The following is an 18,972-nucleotide window of genomic DNA, read 5'->3' on the forward strand; positions in this document are numbered from 1 at the left end:
AGGAAATCTGAATGGGTGCGAGATTTCCTCCAGAGGCGTTCGGCAGATCGGGTGCAGGAACGAAGGTAGCGGATGCAAGGGGTCAGCCAAGGCTGGGGATTAGTACGCTTTGTGGGACGGGAGGTGGATGGAGCGAGGGTGTCCAGAGCAGAGGAGAGAGTGGCATTGTATGTGGAGACAGCCTTGTCGACAGACTCGGAGGACAAGATGGAGGGGAGGAGATTGGAGATACAAGAGGATAAGGTGGGAGGGTCAATAGCCTGGAGATTCCTGGAGGTAGTGGTTAGAGTTGGATGGGGCTGAGGTGGGGTGTGAAGAAGTGTGAAGGTGATCAGGTGATGATCCGAGATAGGAAAAGCTGAAGTGTGGAAATTGGAGGGGGAGCCGGAGGAGGAGAGGACGAGGTCAAGACAGTGGCCGTTTCGGTGAGTCGAGGCGGTGGAGCATAGCTGGAGGTTGAAGTAGGATGTTAGAGTGAGGAATTGAGACGTGTGAGGGTCGGATTGGTCATCAACGTGTATGTTAAAGTCTCCGAGAATGAGTGATGGAGATGAGGGTTCAAGAAACACGGAAAGCCAGGCATCGAAATCGGTGAGGAAGGAAGAGAGGGATTTATTAGGGGGGGCGGTAAATGACTGCCACTCTGAGTGGCAATGGGTAGAATAGCCGGATGGAGTGTGCTTCAAAGGATGAGAAGCAGTGAGACTGCGATAGGAGGAGGGGTTGGAAACTACAGGAGGGCGAAAGTAGTAGCCCGACGCCTCCACCGCGGCCAACTGGGCGGGGAGTGTGGGAGAAGAGATAGCCTCCATGGCAAAGGGCCGCGACTGAGGCCGAGTCGTCCGGGGAGAGCCAGGTTTCAGTTAGGGCTCAAAAAGATGATCACGCACATTCCTCAATCTCCACTATCCTAACTGTAAAGGGCTAAAATATAAATCCACATACGCGAGCAGTTTCTCATACATCTGCACGCAGCTATGGAATGCACTACCGAAGGCCATAAAAACAACGCAAGACCTAACCATCTTCCGAAGGTTTCTGAAAACAGATCTTTTCAAGAAGGCATACCACAAACATCCATCTTAAATACTAAATAATAACATTATACACGAGCTATATTAAACCGAACTCTTATCACATGACTGACTATCTTCTTTGCTATGAATGATCAAGCAGTATCACTAGATGACCAAATGTACGTTACAATCCAATTATTACACAGTAACCTTCATGCAATACCTTAATGAACTCTTCCTTATCATGTATGTATGCACATGGTATATATATATATATATATATATATATATACCATGAACTGTTCCATATATGTTATGTTCCATGTATGTTACCATGTATGTATGCACCTGAACGCAATACCATTTGTAATTCTGTTAACCGGAAATGGCAACCGCCATTACGTCAAATGTAAGCCACATTGAGCCTGCAAATTGGTGGGAAAATGTGGGATAAAAATGCTACAAACAAACAAACAAATAAATAAATAAATAAATAAATAAAATAACAGCCTCAAGGCCAAGATGCCATAGGGGAGACACTGATTTGGCCTTAGAGTAGTTTGTTCCACCCATTCTTGATTGAGATTCAGCATTGTGTTATTCTGAAACCTCTTTGGGGTAGATAAGAACATAAGAGTAGCCACACTGGGTCAGACCAATGGTCCATCTAGCCTAGTATCTTGTTTTCCAAACAGTGGTCAACCCAGGTCACAAGTACCTGGCAGAAACCCAAATCGTGGCAACACTCCATACTACAAATCTCAGGGCAAGCAGTTGCTTCCCATGTCTGTCTCAATAGCAGACTATGGACTTTTCCTCCAGGAATTTGTGCAAACTTTTTAAAAACCCAGATACACTAACCGCTCTTACCATATCCTCTGGCAAAGAGTTCCAGAGCTTAACTATTCATTGAGTGAAAAAATATTTCCTCCTATTTGTTTTAAAAGTATTTCCATATAACTTCCTTGATTGTCCCCTAGTCTTTGTACTTTTGGAACGAATAAAAAATCGATTTACTTCTACTTGTTCTACACCACTCAGGATTTTGTAGACCTCAATCATATCTCCCCTCATCTGTCTCTTTTCCAAGCTGAAGAGCCCTAATCTCTTTAGCCTTTCCTCATATGAGAGAAATTCCATCCTCTTTATCATTTTGGTTGCTTTTCTTTGAACCTTTTCTAATTCTGCTATATGTTTTTTGAGATACAGTGACCAGAATTGGACTCACCATGGAGCGATATAAAGGCATTATAGTATTTTTGGTCTTATTCACCATCCCTTTCCTAATAATTCCTAGCATCCTGTTTGCTTCTTTGGCCGCCGTGCCCACTAAGCAGAAGACTTCAGCGTATTATCTACAACGACACCCAAATCTTTTTCTTGAGTACTGACCCCCAAGGTGAATCCTAGCATCAGGTAACTATGATTCAGATTATTCTTTCCAATGTGCATCACCTTGCATTTGTCCACATTAAATTTCATCTACCATTTGTAAGCCCAGTCTTCCAATTTCATAAGGTCCTCCTGCAATATTTCACAGTCCGCCCGTGTTTCAACAACCTTGAATAGTTTTGTATCATCTGCAAATTTAATCACCTCACTCATTGTTCCGATTTCCATATCATTTATGAATACGTTAAATAGTAACAGTCCCAGTACAGATCCCTGCAGCACTCCACTGTTCATCTTCCTCCATTGAGAGAAATGACCATTTAACCCTACCCTCTGTTTTCTGTCCAATAACCAATTCCCAATCCACACCAGAACCTTGCCTCCTATCCCATGACTCTAATTTTCTCAGGACTCATGAGAAACTTTATCGAAAGCGTTTCTAAAATCTAGATAAACTACATCAACCAACTCATCTTTATCCACATGTTTATTCACACCTTCAAAGAAATGAAGCAAATTGGTGAGGCAAGACTTCCCTTGGCTGGACCCATGTTGACTCTGTCCCATTATGCATTTAGCCCCTGGAAGAAGGCTGACATAAGTGCTTGTTTCTCAGAGGCAATTCTATAAAGTGGCACCTAGAGGTAGGCACCACTTAGAGCATCAAAGGTGACATTAATTGACAGACGCCTATGTGCACGAGGCGTTATTCTATAATGTAATGCCTGACTGTAAGAGGGGCATACACATGGGCGCAACATGGGTGGAAAAAGGCGTGTCTCTCAGTTACATGTGTAGCTTATAGAATACTATCCGGCCGGTATTCATCCCACAGGAGGCAGACCGGCTAAGTTTTGGGATCAGCGCTGAGCCCAGATAGTCAATGCCGGGCTGTTTACGGGCACTGGCATTGAATGTCCATATTTGTTTGGCTGGTTTAAACTGTCTAAGTGTATTCTATAATGTGATGTGCATAAATTCTAAGTTTCATAGTTCAAAAGGGGGCATGGCCATGGGCATGGAATGGGTGGGTCATGGGCATTTCTAAAATCTATGCGTGCTGTTATAGAATGTGCCCGGTTCACGCGTAATTTAGGTGTTGGCATTTACTTGGCGCAACTGCCTGTGACTAAATTTAGTCATGCGGATGGGCACTTGGCATATTCTATAAACTGCGTGGAAATTTAGGCTTAATCTATAAAGTACGCCTAAATTTAGGCATACTTTATAGAATACGCCTAGGTGTATTTCATTTTGGCACCACATTTTTAGGTATCATATATAGAATCTAGTCATATGCACTAAGTGGTAATATTCAGCGAAGATAACCGGCTATTTCACACTGAATATTAGCGCTTAGCCAGTTAAGTGCTATTTAACCAGCCAGAAGTCATTCCTAGCCAGTTACATAGCACTGGATATCGGCCGGTCTAAAAGTATGTGCATTACTTGGTGCACCTAGGCATGTCAACTTATGGCTGCCATTGACATGGAGTAAGAGGGTCCCCTATATAGGAATGTACCAGTGCTGACCTTGCATTAGTATTGTATAATAATGGAATCTTCATGCCAAAATGGCATTATAGAGTCGGTGCTAAGTGCACCGCACAGCACTTGGGGCAGCTAGACTGAAGTACCAATTTTGGGGACTTTATACAAAGCTGTGGTAAGCACTATTTATTTAGATTTTGCTCACACCTTTTTCAGTAGTAGCTCAAGATGAGTTACATTCAGGTACACTGGATATTTCTCTGTCCCAGGAGGGCTCATAATCTAAGTTTATACCTGAGGCAATGGAGGATTAGGTGACTTGCCCATGATCACAAGGAGCAGCAGTGGGATTTGAACTGGTCACCTCTGGATTGCAAGACCAGTGCTCTAACTACGTGGCCACTCCTCCACTCCACACTAACATATCTCAGCAAAAGATGGCTTACCGCGGGACATGCTCAGGCATCCCATGGTCATTTCTGGATGTGCATGCGCTACCCACGAGCTAAAAAAAAAAATGGAAAAAATGGCCTTAAGTTGCTGGAATGACCCACATAAGGGCTCACTAAGGTCACTTTTTAGCACAGTTTGGTACAAGGTCCCCTTATAGACCATGATGACCCTACCATTAGTCCACCTGAGGTGGGGGTCTCAGGTGGCATGTTCCAGGAGCAGCACTCTCCCCTTGTTTCCTCAACCCTTTACTTTATTTGTTTCTTTTCTCCAAGAGGTGGCAGTGGTAGTGATTCCCATAGGCTGCCCTGCAGCTGGCACTGGCCTCTTCTCCCACTGCAGCCCACCTCTTGATGTAACTTCCTGTTTCCTCAGAGGCGGGAAGCAGTGGCGAAGAGGGGCAGCCTATGGAAATCGCTGCCTCTGCTGCCTTTTGGAAAAATAATAATGTAAACACGGGGAAGAGGGTTGAGGAGAAAGCAGGGGAGATGCTTGACTGGGTTTGGGGGCGTGGGTGGGGGCATGGGCATCATCTCATCCCTGCCTTAGGTGATACACACACACACCTGTAAAGTAATTGAGGCACTTACTTCCTTTTTAGAATAATTTCCTGACACTAAGGGGCAATTTTAGTCAAGGAAAAATCCCCCTCTTTTTATTACCGAGAAGCTGTCTTAGCTGGCTCTACAGAACTACCCTCTTGATAATGAAGTTGCATGACTCCCCCCCCCCCCCCCCCCCCCGGTCTGTTTATGCTGCCCCTGTGGCATCTCCAGTGTTGAAGAACAGCACCTGAGCCAGAAATGCAATACAGATTTGTACAGCTCTGTCACTGATCCACCAGGCTAATCACAATGTTCCCTTTCATTTAGACTCCTTACTGAGGACTGTTTACACTTACATTTGAGCATATCCAAGAAGTCCGATTCTGTTAGGGGTCATGTGGAAGGAGGTACTGCTCCTGCAGTCTGGTAGTGATAAGCAAAGTCTGTGAAAAGGCAAGGTAAAGTGACAAATTATCAGCAGGGTCCTGGGAGAGCCTTAATGTACAGCTGACTTACTTTAATGATAATCCTGGCACTAAAGCTGATGGGAGAAATGCTGAGATTTGAAATCCCCAAGGCTATTAGCATTTGACATTTAGGAAGGCAGATTATAGTTTCTTTAAAAGATAATAAATGACTCTGTGTCATGGGATTGTTTTCTAACTCCTCCTCCAAGTCTAAACTCATTTCCTTAATTGACACCGTCTATGTTTTCAATCCAGCAGTCAAAATACCGAAATGTTCCGTATTCTATACTACAGTACCTGAGGGTGTCCTTCTGGTGGGAGGAGTTCAGAATTAAACGATTTTATTATAGCATTTATTCAATAGATAACCATTCTTTTCAGACACCCTCCTTTAAAACGTGGCCGTGGGTGAATATAGCTTTTGAAAACAGGAGAAGACTGATTCAGTTCTACCTATTAACTGATCTGGATTTGGTTCTTCTCAGTCAAGCCTTGTAAAAGGGTGTATAGAAGAGATGCCCAGTCCATCTTAAGAGACCTAATAACTCCAACCTACCTTAACAGGAACTTAGCATAGGGATTCAGGCAGTGGCGTAGCCAGAAAGCAATTTTTGGGTGGGCCAGCAGGTTGGATGGGTGGGCACCCATACTCTGTCCCTACCCCACTCCATGCTGGACCTCTACCTTAGTCCCCACATGGTCCACATCTCTCTCCTTTCCCTTCAACCATCCCCAATCCCCTGCATATCCAGCACCTATCCCAGCCCCCCTTCTATATGTCCAGCACCTCACCTCCCCTTTCCCTCCAACCCCTGCCCGCCCGCCCGCGTATGCAGATCCTCTCCCCTTCCCCCCTGCAAATCCAGCACCTCTCTGTCTCCCCTTCCCTGCAACATCCCCCCTGCAAGTCCAGTGCCTTCTCACCTTACAGTCTCCGTTTCCTACCCCCTCTGCAGCGCTTGCAATTTGCTATCGTCGGTGCTGCCTGACACAGCTGAGAGACGCAGCACGACGTCCTGCTCCGGGGCCTTCCCTCTGCCGTGCTAATTCAACTTCCTGTTTACGCAAGGCAGAATGCACGCGGCAGAGGGAAGGTCCCGGAGTAGGAATTCACGCTGCGTCTGTCAGCTGTGTCAGGCAGCGCGCCAACGATAGCAAATTGCAAGTGCTGCCTTGGGGGTGGAAAACGGAGACTGTGAGGTGAGGAGGCAGCGCCGATAGCGTTAAAGGGAAGCGCTACGGTGGGGGTGGGAGAGGGTGTGAGGAGACACGTCGGTGACGGAGGTGTTGGGAGTCTTCTCTGGATGGGCCTGGGCCCATCCAGGCCCACCCGTAGCTATGCCCCTGGATTCAGGGCAGAGGTTCAGGGTTTTAACCTCTTTCTGCCAATTCCATATGTATAGTCTAGACCAGTTGTTCCCAAACCTGTCCTGGGGGCTCCTCATCCAATCAGGTTTTCAGGATATCCACAATGAATATACATGAGAGAGAGATTTGCATACATTGCCTCCATTGTATGCTAATTTCTCTCATACATTTTCAGTGCAGATATCCTAAATCCTGACTGGCTGGGGAGCTCCCAGAATAGGTTTGGGAACCACTGAGCCAGACATTCTGTCCCAGTACCATGCCTGCTAAGATGGTTTGCTGAAATGTACTTACACTTTTTCATATATCTAGTACAGGTTCCCCCCTTACATCTCATTTTTTGTTCATTTTCTGTCAACATGAAAGAGACAGCTCAGGAGCATCCTGAAGAGCCACAGATCAAACCCAAAGACTGTGATTTTCCCTGGGCTTTCACAAACGGCGGCGATTCTGGGAAATTCTGCAACCTTTGCAGCGCCTGGTTCAACAATCCCTCTATGGCCCAGCAACACTATGAAGGGAAGAAGCACACAAAGAACGCTGCGTGCGCCAAGCTTCTACAGAGACTTGGTGAGACGCTCGACTCCGAGGCTCTGGAAGGTTGGTGAGCTCCTTTATGGACTCTTTCTTTTATGGCTGAGGACTGAGAAGAGTTAAATTTAAAGACTCTCTACAGCCTTTTTATTATTTTCTTGGGCAATGAGAGCTCTGCACATAAGCTATAACCTTGATTGATGCCTACATATTACACCTTTATCAGGTCCATATATACCCTTGTAAGTCCTCTCTACCAGAGAGAGGCACCACTTGATACCAGAGCTATGTTCCACTGGGCGCTTGCAAACTCTGGTGTGGAGAGTGGGGGTGGGAGTGGGGAGGATTACTTGTGGGGCCTAAGGCATTTTATTGGAAACAGTTTCAAAGAGACACTGGTGTTCCAAGGTAAACGTAAATACTGCAAACATTTCTTGAAATTAAAACAGCTTATTTATTTATTGGGATTAATTAATTGCATTTAGGAAGAGATTTACCCAAGGCAGTGTGAAACAGGTACAGCTTGACATAAAACTTACAATTGTGTTAATAGCATAACAATAGTAAGATGACCATAATCAGTGCCGGTCCAAAAACTGCCAAGTTGTTTATTTCAAGTGATGTTATGGTGGCTACAAGCTGTCTGCAGGAATCAGAGTATATTCAGGGTGATCACCTCTTGCTTCTTCTCAACCTGTTAGATTTTCAGTGCTTCATGTATCTGGTAGAGGTGGCCCTTTATGGGGACCCTGCCACTTTTCACTTTTCCAGATTATACGCACCATCTAATTGAACTACCTTCAACTAAGGACTTCCTTGGAGCCGGAGATTTCCTCAGACTATGCCTGCTGAATTTTAAAAATTATTACTATTATTATTAGCATTTGTATAGCGCTACCAGACGCACGCAGCGCTGAACACCTGACACAGAGAGACAGTCCTTGCTCAATAGAGTTTACAATCTAAAAAATAGACAGACAGACAGACAATTAAGGGCGAGGGAAAATGTGTGCTACAAATCAATACTTTCCTCAGATTTCTCCAACATCGGAACTAAACGTTGGAACTCTCTCCCTAAATCTGTTAGATTCCATTCTAGTTATATGTAATTTCGAAAGAAGTTAAAAACTTCATTCATTAATCTAAGTTTTTTGATCTAATTAACTGGTCGATAACCTTATCTTCTGCTTGTATTATGTCTTTATCAAATTGTTATAACCCTTCTATTAATCTGTTATTCCTTGTTAATCAATCCAACATATTATGACCAATGTAATTTTTCATTCTCTACATTCAATCTATATTGTAAGCCACGTTGAACTCAAGACTTTTTGGGATAATGTGGGATATAAATGTCAGAAATAAATAAAAAAATTATATGAGCATAAATACAACCAAAGAGGGAAACTTAGAGACGGCAAATTGAATCCTAGTAATTGGACTAACATAATAATATATTAGAAAATATCACCCGTTCAGCTGGCAGTGCATTTACTGCCCACTGCTGGCGTTCAACCTGGATATTCAATGCTGAGCCGTTTCCGGTGACCAGCTTTGGAATATCCAGGTTTTTCAATGCTGGCTAGCGCATGACCAGTTGAATCGATATTCAGACTTAACTGGCCATGGCTTAGCAGGCAAAGATAGGCCTGCTTTTTATGCGGCCTTATTTGGCCACTAAACCTGGCCGGTTAAATTCCGAATATCAGGACTGAACTGGTCATGCCCCCGAACACCCCCAATATCGCCAGTTTTATTTTCGGTGCTAACTGGGTATTTTTAACTGTGATAACCGGTTCAATGCCACAAAATATGACCGGTTATCTGCCAAGACACTAATTAACCTGTTGGCGCCTGCTCCTGCCTGGTTTACTCGCACTGACTATTGGCCAGATAGACATTATCAATGCTGTAAAACAATCATGTAACAAATAAAATAAATGTTAGTAGAATACGATTGATACCATAATAGGCAGCATGAAAGTACATTCATATAATGGATATAATACTTACGATGTCAACACAATATACAAATGAAACAGCTTAATAGATACCCATTAGAGCATTCACATAACATAGATATGATGCTAACACTGTTCATACAATAAAATGAAACATTTTGATAAGTAGCCACAGGGGCAAGCCTGTGGTTGCTGGAGTGGGCTCTCACGGGCTCATGAGAGCCAGATGTTAAGTTTTTAAGAATTTCGGGAGCTGATTGTTAAAGTAGCCTCCCCATGGCCACTTTGACAACTGACTCCCAAAATGTGGGCTTGGGCCTCCTCCTGAATTCTCTTTTACTATGCTGGCGGGGATGCTGAGCCCTGCCAGCCAAGTAAATAGACTGCTGCTGCTCCCAGCTCCTTGTTTCCAGCTCTGAGCAGCAGGCTGGGACTTCTGCATGTGAGAGAAGTCTCAGCATGCTACTCAGAGCCAGAAACAAACAGCAGGGAGTGGTGGCAGTTCATTTATTGGCTGGTGGGGTTCAGCATCCCTTCCAGCAAAGGTATGCCTAGCATGCCCGCACGAAGAGGGGGAGAGCGAGGCATGCGTTGCCTCTGCTAGTCCACCCCTGGCCCTCCCCAAATTGCGGTGCTGGCTACACCTGGAGAGCCCACTGTTAAAATTTACCAGCACACCCCTGGGGCAAGATGTACAGAGTACAAATGTTTAGAGTTATTGGGATAAATAGATGGGTGGCTAAATTGAAGACAAATTATATGTACAGTTGAATAAGATATGAGGTTCTGGTCCTAGTTGCAGGGTGTGTAGTAAGCTAGTCCAGGTGTGGAGTGACTGGGCAGTCAGTCACCACATATATTACAGGCTTGGGAGAAGAGGCAGGGTTTCAACTGCTTCCTGAAGTAGATGTAGTCTTGAGTTCTGCATAGTCCCTCTGTTAGTGAGTTCCAGAATGTGGGGGCAACTTAAGAGAAGGCTCGCTGGCGGATATCACATTGTGCAAGTTGTGATTATAACAGTGTTTATTGCAGTTTTCAAAGTAGACAGTACCAGGCAGAGTAAGGATTTCTGATTCTTGCTTGCACAGTCTCCTGGGACAACTTTAGTTTCCTATTTTGGACTTTATTCTTCCTTTGGACTGGAACCAGGGTCGTGCCTAGGGTCTCTGGCGCCCCCCTGCAGACCATCAGTTGGCGCCCCCCCCCCCACCCTGGCCCACCCCGGACTTTTAAATTTACCTCCCTCCGACATCTGCGCAGCGTCAGTGAAAGCGCTGCCTGACTGACGTCTTTCCACCAGCCCAGCCTTCCCTTCGCTCGTTCGTTCCCTCTGTGTCCCGCCCTCAAGGAAATGACATCAGAAGAAGGCAGGACACATAAGGAACCAACGAGCAAAGGGAACGCTGGGCTGGTGGAGAGACGTCAGACAGGCAGCGCTTTTACTGATGCTGCGCAGATGTCGGAGGGAGGTAAATTTAAAGCGCCGAATCGGGGATGGAGGGGAGCGGAGGAGTAAGGTTGTTTTTTTTTAAATACAACGCGATGGTGCGGCGGCGCCCTTGAAGGCAGGCGCCCCCCTGCAGCGCTTACAGCGCTTACCGTGTTGGCACAGCCCTGCATACTGGGTCAGACCAGTGGTTCATTTAGCCCAGTATCTTGCTTGAAATACTGGCCAATCCAGTTCACGAGTACCTGGCAGAAACCCAATTAGCAGCAACATTCCATGTAACCAATCCCGGGGCAAGCAGTGGCTTTCTCCATGTCCATCACAATAACAGACTATGGACTCTCCCTCTAGGAAATTGTCCAAACCTTTTTTAAACCCAGATACACTAACGCTGTTACCACATCCTCAGGCAGTGAGTTCCAGAGCTTAATTATTCATTGATTGAAAAAATATTTCCTCCTATTTGTTTTAAATGTATTTCTATGTAATTTCATTGAGTGTTCCCGGTCTTTGCACTTTTTAAAAAAGAGTGAAAATTCGATTCACTTCTACCTGTTCTACACCACTCAGGATTTTATAGACTTCAATCATATCCCCCCTCAGCCGACTCTTTACAAGCTGAAGAGCCCTAACCTCTTTAGCCTTTCCTCATTTTGGTTGCTCTTCTTTGAACCTTTGCTAATTCCGCTATATATTTTTTGATATACGGCGACTAGAATTGAATGCAATACTCAAGGTGAGGTCACACCATGGAATGATACAGAGACGTTATAATATTCTTGGTCTTATTTTTCTTCCCTTTCCTAATAATTACTAGTATCCTGTTTGCTTTTTGGGCCACTGCCGCACACTGGGCAGAAGATTTCAGTGTATTGTCTACACTGATACCTAGATCTTGAGTGCTGACTCCTAAGGTGGACCCTAGCATCAATTAACTATGATTTGGATTATTCTTCCCAATGTGCATCACTTTGCATTTGCCCACATTAAATTTCATCTGCCATTTGGATGCCCAGGCTTTCAGTTTTCTAAGGTCTTGCTGCAATTTTTCACAATCCTCATGTGTTTTGACAACTCTGAATAGCTTTGTATAATATACAAGTTTATTCACTTCATTTGTCATTCCATTTTCCAGATCATTTATAAATATGTTAAATAGCACTGGTCCGAGTATAGATCCCTGCGGCATTCCACTATTCACTCTCCTCCATTGAGAAAAATGGCCACTTAACCCTACCCTCTGCTTTCTGTCCAATAACTAATTCCTAATCCACAGAAAGACATTGCCTCTTATCCCATGACTTTTTAATTTTCTCAGGAGTCTCTCATGAGGAACTTTGTCAAACGCTTTCTGAACATCCAGATACACTACATCAACCGGCTCACCTTTATCTACATGTTTATTTACGCCTTCAAAGAAATGAAACAAATTGGTGAGGCAAGACTTCCCTTGGCTGAACTCATGCTGACTCTATCCCATTAAACCAAGTTTGTCTTTGTGTTTTTCAACTCCCCTGTGACACTTCTAGTATCTATTTCTCTAAATGCTTGAATCTCTCCTGAGTCTGCCCCCCTTCAACATCAATTCATGTCCTCTAGTTCTATCATCTTCTCCTCTCTGGAAAAGGTTTGTTTGTGGATTAATACCTTTCAAATATTTGAACATCTGTATCATGTCACCCCTTTCTCTCCTTTCCTCCAGGGTATACTAATGTTCCCATTATCACACAGTACCTGCTAAGAGTCAACATAACCACCTACTGCCTCCTAGGTTGTCCTGCTTTAACTGCGTTAGCTAGTTAGTGAGTGGTAAGTGTAGCTGGCTAACACTTCCATACCTACTCTCTGCCCATGCCACAGCGAATTGAAACAGGAAAACTACTGCGAAACGCCTAATGCGATTGCTGGTAGATTGTTTCTGCCCATTAACCCTCTTAATTTTATAAAAGTCAACAAAAATTACATGCACAAATTTGAGCGCACAATTTGATTGAATAATAAGCCAATTAGTGCCAATAATAGCGCATACTAAATCCATTAGCACACCCCATAGAAATTTGAACCTGAACATCTGCAATCCGTGTAGGTGCAGCTGTCCAGAATATTCAGAGACTCCATCTGGATAGCGCCTCTGAATATCCTTACAGGCTCATATTTTTATTATGATTTTATTGTAAATCCTTGTCTTTATGTATTATGTGTTATCCACTATGTACTATCAGTGATTAAAAGAGCAGATTATATGATGTTAAACATGTAAAACAAATTGAAAAAATTCCTGAAAAAAAGAAAAAGCCAAACAAGAAAAAAAATGTTTGGCGTATGCACATCTATACCAGATCCCTACCTCTGTACTGGCCACTCGGACAAAGGCCAAGCGGATGACCATTTTGTAGAAAAATAGCAGGTGCACTGCTGTTCCTCCAGTCATGCACTGGCAAAAGTATTTGCTAGCCTACAGATCTGAAGGGACAGAACTGCTGTTTGACAGATATGTAGATAACTGATGGTTTTAGTTTGTCTGGTAGTTTGATTCCCTACACAAAGTCATGCTGCTTGCAATGTATGTGTCAGGGGTGTGCATCTTAGCATGTACCTGCTCAGCACATTGTTGAAGTTTTCCAGGAAATCAGAGAGGCCCGTCGAGTGCTGAAACCAGGTGAAAAAGCCAGAAATTTGAAAAAATAATGTTGAGCTGTGCACTTTTGGAATTGTTGCAACATCTGCTCTGGAGACTTTTTTTTCTTCTCAAGAAGCTTCTGTCATTCCGATGATTTATGTTGTGCCCTGATCAGCCTGCAATACCTATCAGACCTATCCTATGAGTCCCATGGCTTCCTGGCCTGCTGATGCTGTTTTGTATTTCAGTCCATCTGCACAGGATTTTTCTGAATTTGATAATAGCTAGAAATGCAAACTTATATGACTGAAAATGTGATAGTCTCCCAGGCTGATTCCTGCCACAGATAATCTGCAGACCCAACCAGGTCTCTGCAAGAGTTTGATAGTTCTCAATTTTCATAGAACTTTTTACAGTGGAATGAAATACTCTAATACAGGCTCCTGACAGCTAGTGTGAGAAACTCTTCCAGTGTGGTATAACAATATTGAAAGCAGCAAACCCACTACTACATTGAGGCTCTTGTTTCTATCTTCTACATTGGTGGCCTGCTGTTTGTTTTGAAACATTAGTATCGTTTATTTGTTTACCAGACCATCACTTATTGCATAGCAAGCCAGAATGGTTTACACGTCAAAAATGTACAATAACATACAATGTAGTTATATGATAGAACAGCACAGACAAGAGTTCCATACTGAATAACATAGACAATCATTACATCAGTCATACATAATTTCTAATGATTTATGTCTCCTTGTATAGTGTAAAGCATTTTTCATACCTGTGTGGTCTTCCTACTCAAATAATGTTATATTTCTAAAGCTGTTCGATAAAAGTACGTTTTCAGAGCTTTACGGAAAAGAGGGTACGATTGTTCTAACCTAATTGATTGTGGAAGGGAATTCCACAGTGCTGGGGACAAAATGAAAATGGCTGAAGCATGGGTGGATTCCCATCTAGCTCTTGAGGGTGGTGGGATCACTAATCTATTGTTTGTGAGTGAACGGAGCGTTCGCGACGGTGTGTATGGAATAGTTAAAGTCGCAAGGTAAGATGGGGTAGCTGAATGAAATACTTTGTCGAAATGAGAACCTTAAATTTTACTCTATCGGGATCCAGTGAAGATGATGTAAAAGAGGCATGGCCCTATCGTATTTTGAGGCTTGACAGATAATACGGGTAGCTGTGTTTTGAATAGTTTGTAAACGTTTTAAGTTAAGCTTAGTAATGCCTGTATAAATAATATTACAGTAATCAAAACATGTTGTAATGTAGGCATAGGCTAAGATATGTAAGGAGTTTTATCTATAGATTTTCTGATAGAGCATAATTGCCGCAGTTGATAGAAAGATTTTTTTTAACTTCATCAGATATCTGATCATTGAAAGAGAGAGAGCAGAATCTATGATCGCACCTAGATATTTAAAAGACATGTAGGAATTAAGGATGGCACAGGACTATGACCCGTTATCCAGTAAGCTATTGTCTTATCAGGGTTTAATATCAGATGAGTAGACTCAATCCAGCCAATATTAATTGCTATTTAACCAGCCAGGAATGGCTCCTGGACGGTTAAATAGCACTTAACTGGTGTCACCCCTAGGGGGCACCTTAGGGTGCAAATTGCGGTCTTGACGACTGGTTAAGGTGAGTGAGCACGGGATGCCCAGATCCTGAAATTTGGTCGTCCTTAGAGATGGTCGTCTCTAGACTTGGTTGTTTCTGATTTTCAGCGATAATCGAAACCAAGGACGTCCATCTCAGAAACGACCAAATGCAAGCCACTTGTCGTCTTTGTACAGAAGCTAGAGTCCAGTTTTTCATGCAAAACATTGTTCCAAATATCTGCTTGATTATTTAAAGTATTAGAAAGTGGGGTAGAGTTGCCAAAGATTACAGAGAGTCAACGGGGACGATTAAACAAGCCTATAGATATAGAGGAAGTCATTAGAGAAATTAAGAGAAGTGCACTGAATAAGGCACCAGGACCGGATGGGTATCGGGCCGAATTTTACAAGCTGTTAGTCACAGATATAGCACAGCCACTGACAGAACTGTTTAATGCGGCAGTGGGAAAGGGAGAACTTCCTGCAACGCTAAAAGTAGCAGATATAACAGTCTTTTTAAAACCAAATAAAGATCAGAATAAACCTGAATCATATCGTCCTATATCCTTAATAAATTATGAAGCAAAGATATTTGCGGGTATCTTAGCCCACCGCCTAGCAGGGGTGTTAACAGAGATAATTGCTGACCCACAGGTGGGATTTATTCAGGGGAGACAGCCGGTTAAAAATATTAGGAAAATATTGGCATCGATGCAATATATGCAGTATACGCAGCAGGACTCCCTACTTATAAGTTTCGACGCTGAAAAAGCGTTTGATAGGGTGAAGTGGGACTTCTTATTTCAGACATTGCAGGCCTATGGGATGGAGGGGTTTTTTGAACAAGCTATTCGTACCTTATATAATGGACCAGAGGCACGGATTTGGGTTAATAACAACTACACGCAAGCAATTCCGATATGCAGGGGCACCCGTCAGGGATGCCCTTTATCCCCGTTGCTGTTTGCATTAACGTTAGATCCATTAATACGGGAGATTTTAAGGAACCCCGAAATAGAGGGGATAAGGATAGGGACGAGGGAATTTAAGGTGTCAGCATTTGCTGACGATCTACTAGTATATCTGTCTAACCCAATGCGATCTTTGTCAGTGTTAATGGAGTGCATTACTGAATATGGTTCATTCTCTGGCTTTAAATTAAATACCCATAAATCGGAAGGCCTAGCAATCAACAAACGACTAAGAGATAATTGGAGAGGAGATTTCCCTCTAAAATGGGCAGATAAAGAAATATTATATTTAGGGGTATGGTTAACAGCAGATGTCAGAAATCTATATAATAAAAACGTCACAACTCTAATACAAGACACAGGACAAACTCTTAGACAATGGCAAAACCTACCACTCTCGTTGAGTGGACGGATAGCATTATATGGCATGATAGTATTCCCTAAGTGGCTATATGTGATGCGACAATTGCCAATATGTCTCACTCAGAAGGATTTGGGTAAGCTCCGATCCTTGCTGACCAGGTATTGCTGGGGAGGTAAAAAGCCCAAGATTAAACTGGAGCGACTCTACGGAGGGGGGAAAAAGGGAGGACTTGGACTACCCAATATGAGTTGGTACAATTGGGCATGTTTACTAAGACATCTGGCAGACTGGATACTAGGTACAGAGGAATATACACCTTGGGACTTGGAAAGGGAGTTATTTCATCCGCTGCACCCACACTATTTGATACACCTTACACAGACGAACACACCAAAGCAGTGGAAAAATCATATATTACTGCAACCAATGAGACGTGCTTGGCACTTTTTGATGAGGCATCTAGGGAACAATCCTGTGAATACAGACATGATGCCCTTAATAGGGAATCAGCAATTTGGCTTGGGATTAATACAGGGGAAAGTTAAAGAATGGGCAAAACATGGCATAGTATATGTTGCAGACATGTTGATGGACACAGGGGACATAAGAACTAGAGAGAATTTAGAGGACTTAGTAGGTAAAGAGCAGGTAGATTGGTTCACATATGGCCAGGCCCAGGCGTTTATGCGTCAGGCTATGGGGAGCAATTGTTCGAGGGGAGTATATCAGATGGTGGAGGAATTTTTTCAACCATCGGAGGTAGAGCAGGTCACCGTCTCGGGGATTCATAGAGCATTGGGGAATTTCCACATGCATCAGATGTATGAAGGCATAGAGAAGAAATGGGCTGAGGAACTGCAAATGCCGGTTCGGGAGGGAACGGTAGCACGCAGACTCAAGGAGATACACAATATGGTATATAGTGCACGACACAGAGAAATACAATTTAGAACTATCACTCGGGCATATTTTTCCCCAAAGCAGGCATATTATGCGGGGCGTCTAGACACCCCAGCGTGTATCAAGTGTTCAGATCAGGGAGGATCGCTACTTCATATGCTATACACATGCCCTCGAGTGGTGACCTTTTGGAACAGGATCCAGGGATACTGTGGGATGCTGCTTAACAAAGAGATTCGACTTAGACCGCAGGATGTAAGTTTGGGAGTGGAGAGAGGTAGGCTAATGTTGCGGCGGGTAGCATATATTTTGATAGTTAAAGCTCTGATTGTGGGAAAACAGTGTATTTTACAGCATTGGACAAAGGAGGATGCTCCAACGTATTGGGAATGGAGGAATGCATTCCATAGCTTGTTGGTGTTGGAAGCCAGAGGAGCTAAGAAAACACCTAAACGTAAAAAAGAGTTTTTGGAGGTGTGGGAACCATATCTCCAGTCACTGTCAGGAAGAGCTCGCAGCTTAATTCTGAACTCCATGTCATTATAAGGGGATGGGGAGGGAGGGGGGCTTCTAGGGGGGGAACAAGGTGAGGGGGAGGGATGTTGAAGGAATTTGTTCTAATTATAATACATAAGAGACTGCTATGTAAATGGAAGTATACTATCTAACTAGGAATACATGGAAATAATTGAAATCGGTGCTATTGCTTCATGTAACAAAACAGAGTGTACTTAAAAATGGTAGGACCATTGAACAATAGATGTTTAGGTTGTACTAATGTATACCGGTTAATGTGTTCAATAAAAATTATTTATGTAAAAAAGAGAGGATAGGGGTGGGTGGATAAAAGTGTTAAAAGTTTGATGACTGCATTAATATTATGTCTTTATTGTGTACATTTTGACATTTGAAATTCGGTATCTTTATAGTGTTGGATGTGTTTATTTTGCAATGTCATCAATAAAAAAATGTTGAAACATGAAACATAAAGTATTAGAAAGAAAATCCACCAGAAACCCTTGAAATAATGGAGGAAGACACTCTGGGTCTATAGTTCCTAGTCTCCGTGTAGTATATTCTGATTTAATTTTATGTTGTACAGAATCCGTATGCAAAGATATTTTACATAATATTGCTAAATGATCAGTCCAAGAAAATGTAAATTTCTTAAAATCAAATAACAAAAAATATGAACTTTGATTAGTAATTACCACATCTAAAGTGTGCCCTCTTTTATGTGTGGAGCCAGTCACCCATTGTTTAAAACCTACAGGCCCGACATTCATCACTATTTAACTGGCCAGAAACGCCTCCTGGCTGGTTAAATAGCACTTAACCGGCTATATCCACTCATATTCAGCGGGGGATAATCGGCTATCTCCCGCTGAATATTCGCAGTCAGTGCATAGCGGCTAACTGGCTATATCATGCAATATAGCCGCAAATATTCAAACGCTGGCCGACTAAGTTTTGCGGCCAAATCAGGCCATGTATTAGCAGGCCTATCTTTGGCCACTATGAACTTAGCTGGCCAGCGCTGAAGGTTGACTCAGGCAGTTACATTTATAGCAGACAAAAATAAACCAGATATTAAATACTGGTCACTGGAAACGGCCCGGCATTGAATATCTGGACTCGCTGCCCACCGCAGGAGTTAGCCAGGCTGCCTCCCACAGTATGAATATCAGCCCCAAGGTGAATAAAGGTTGAATAATGAGAAGTGAAAGGAGGAATGTGTGGAGGAGGAAAAGAAAAAGGCAGAAATACTGAAAACAAGACCTACCATACTGGATGAGAACAAAGATCTCTTAAGTCTAATAGTTTCCAACCCAG

At 43.2% G+C, this 18,972-nt stretch overlaps 1 protein-coding gene across 1 annotated transcript in view; it reads left to right on the top strand.

Moving 5' to 3' along the window:
* The window catches only part of LOC115470035 (zinc finger matrin-type protein 4-like), a 239,821-nt gene that overhangs the window by 76,184 nt on the left and 144,665 nt on the right, over nucleotides 1-18,972 (top strand). The window contains exon 4 of the mRNA XM_030202900.1: nucleotides 7,099-7,332. Coding sequence (XP_030058760.1) covers nucleotides 7,099-7,332 — 234 coding nt within the window. The remainder of the gene's footprint in view (nucleotides 1-7,098; nucleotides 7,333-18,972) is intronic.

This window comes from Microcaecilia unicolor, chromosome 5 (genome assembly GCF_901765095.1).
Source record: "Microcaecilia unicolor chromosome 5, aMicUni1.1, whole genome shotgun sequence".
Taxonomy (NCBI): Eukaryota; Metazoa; Chordata; class Amphibia; order Gymnophiona; family Siphonopidae; genus Microcaecilia; species Microcaecilia unicolor.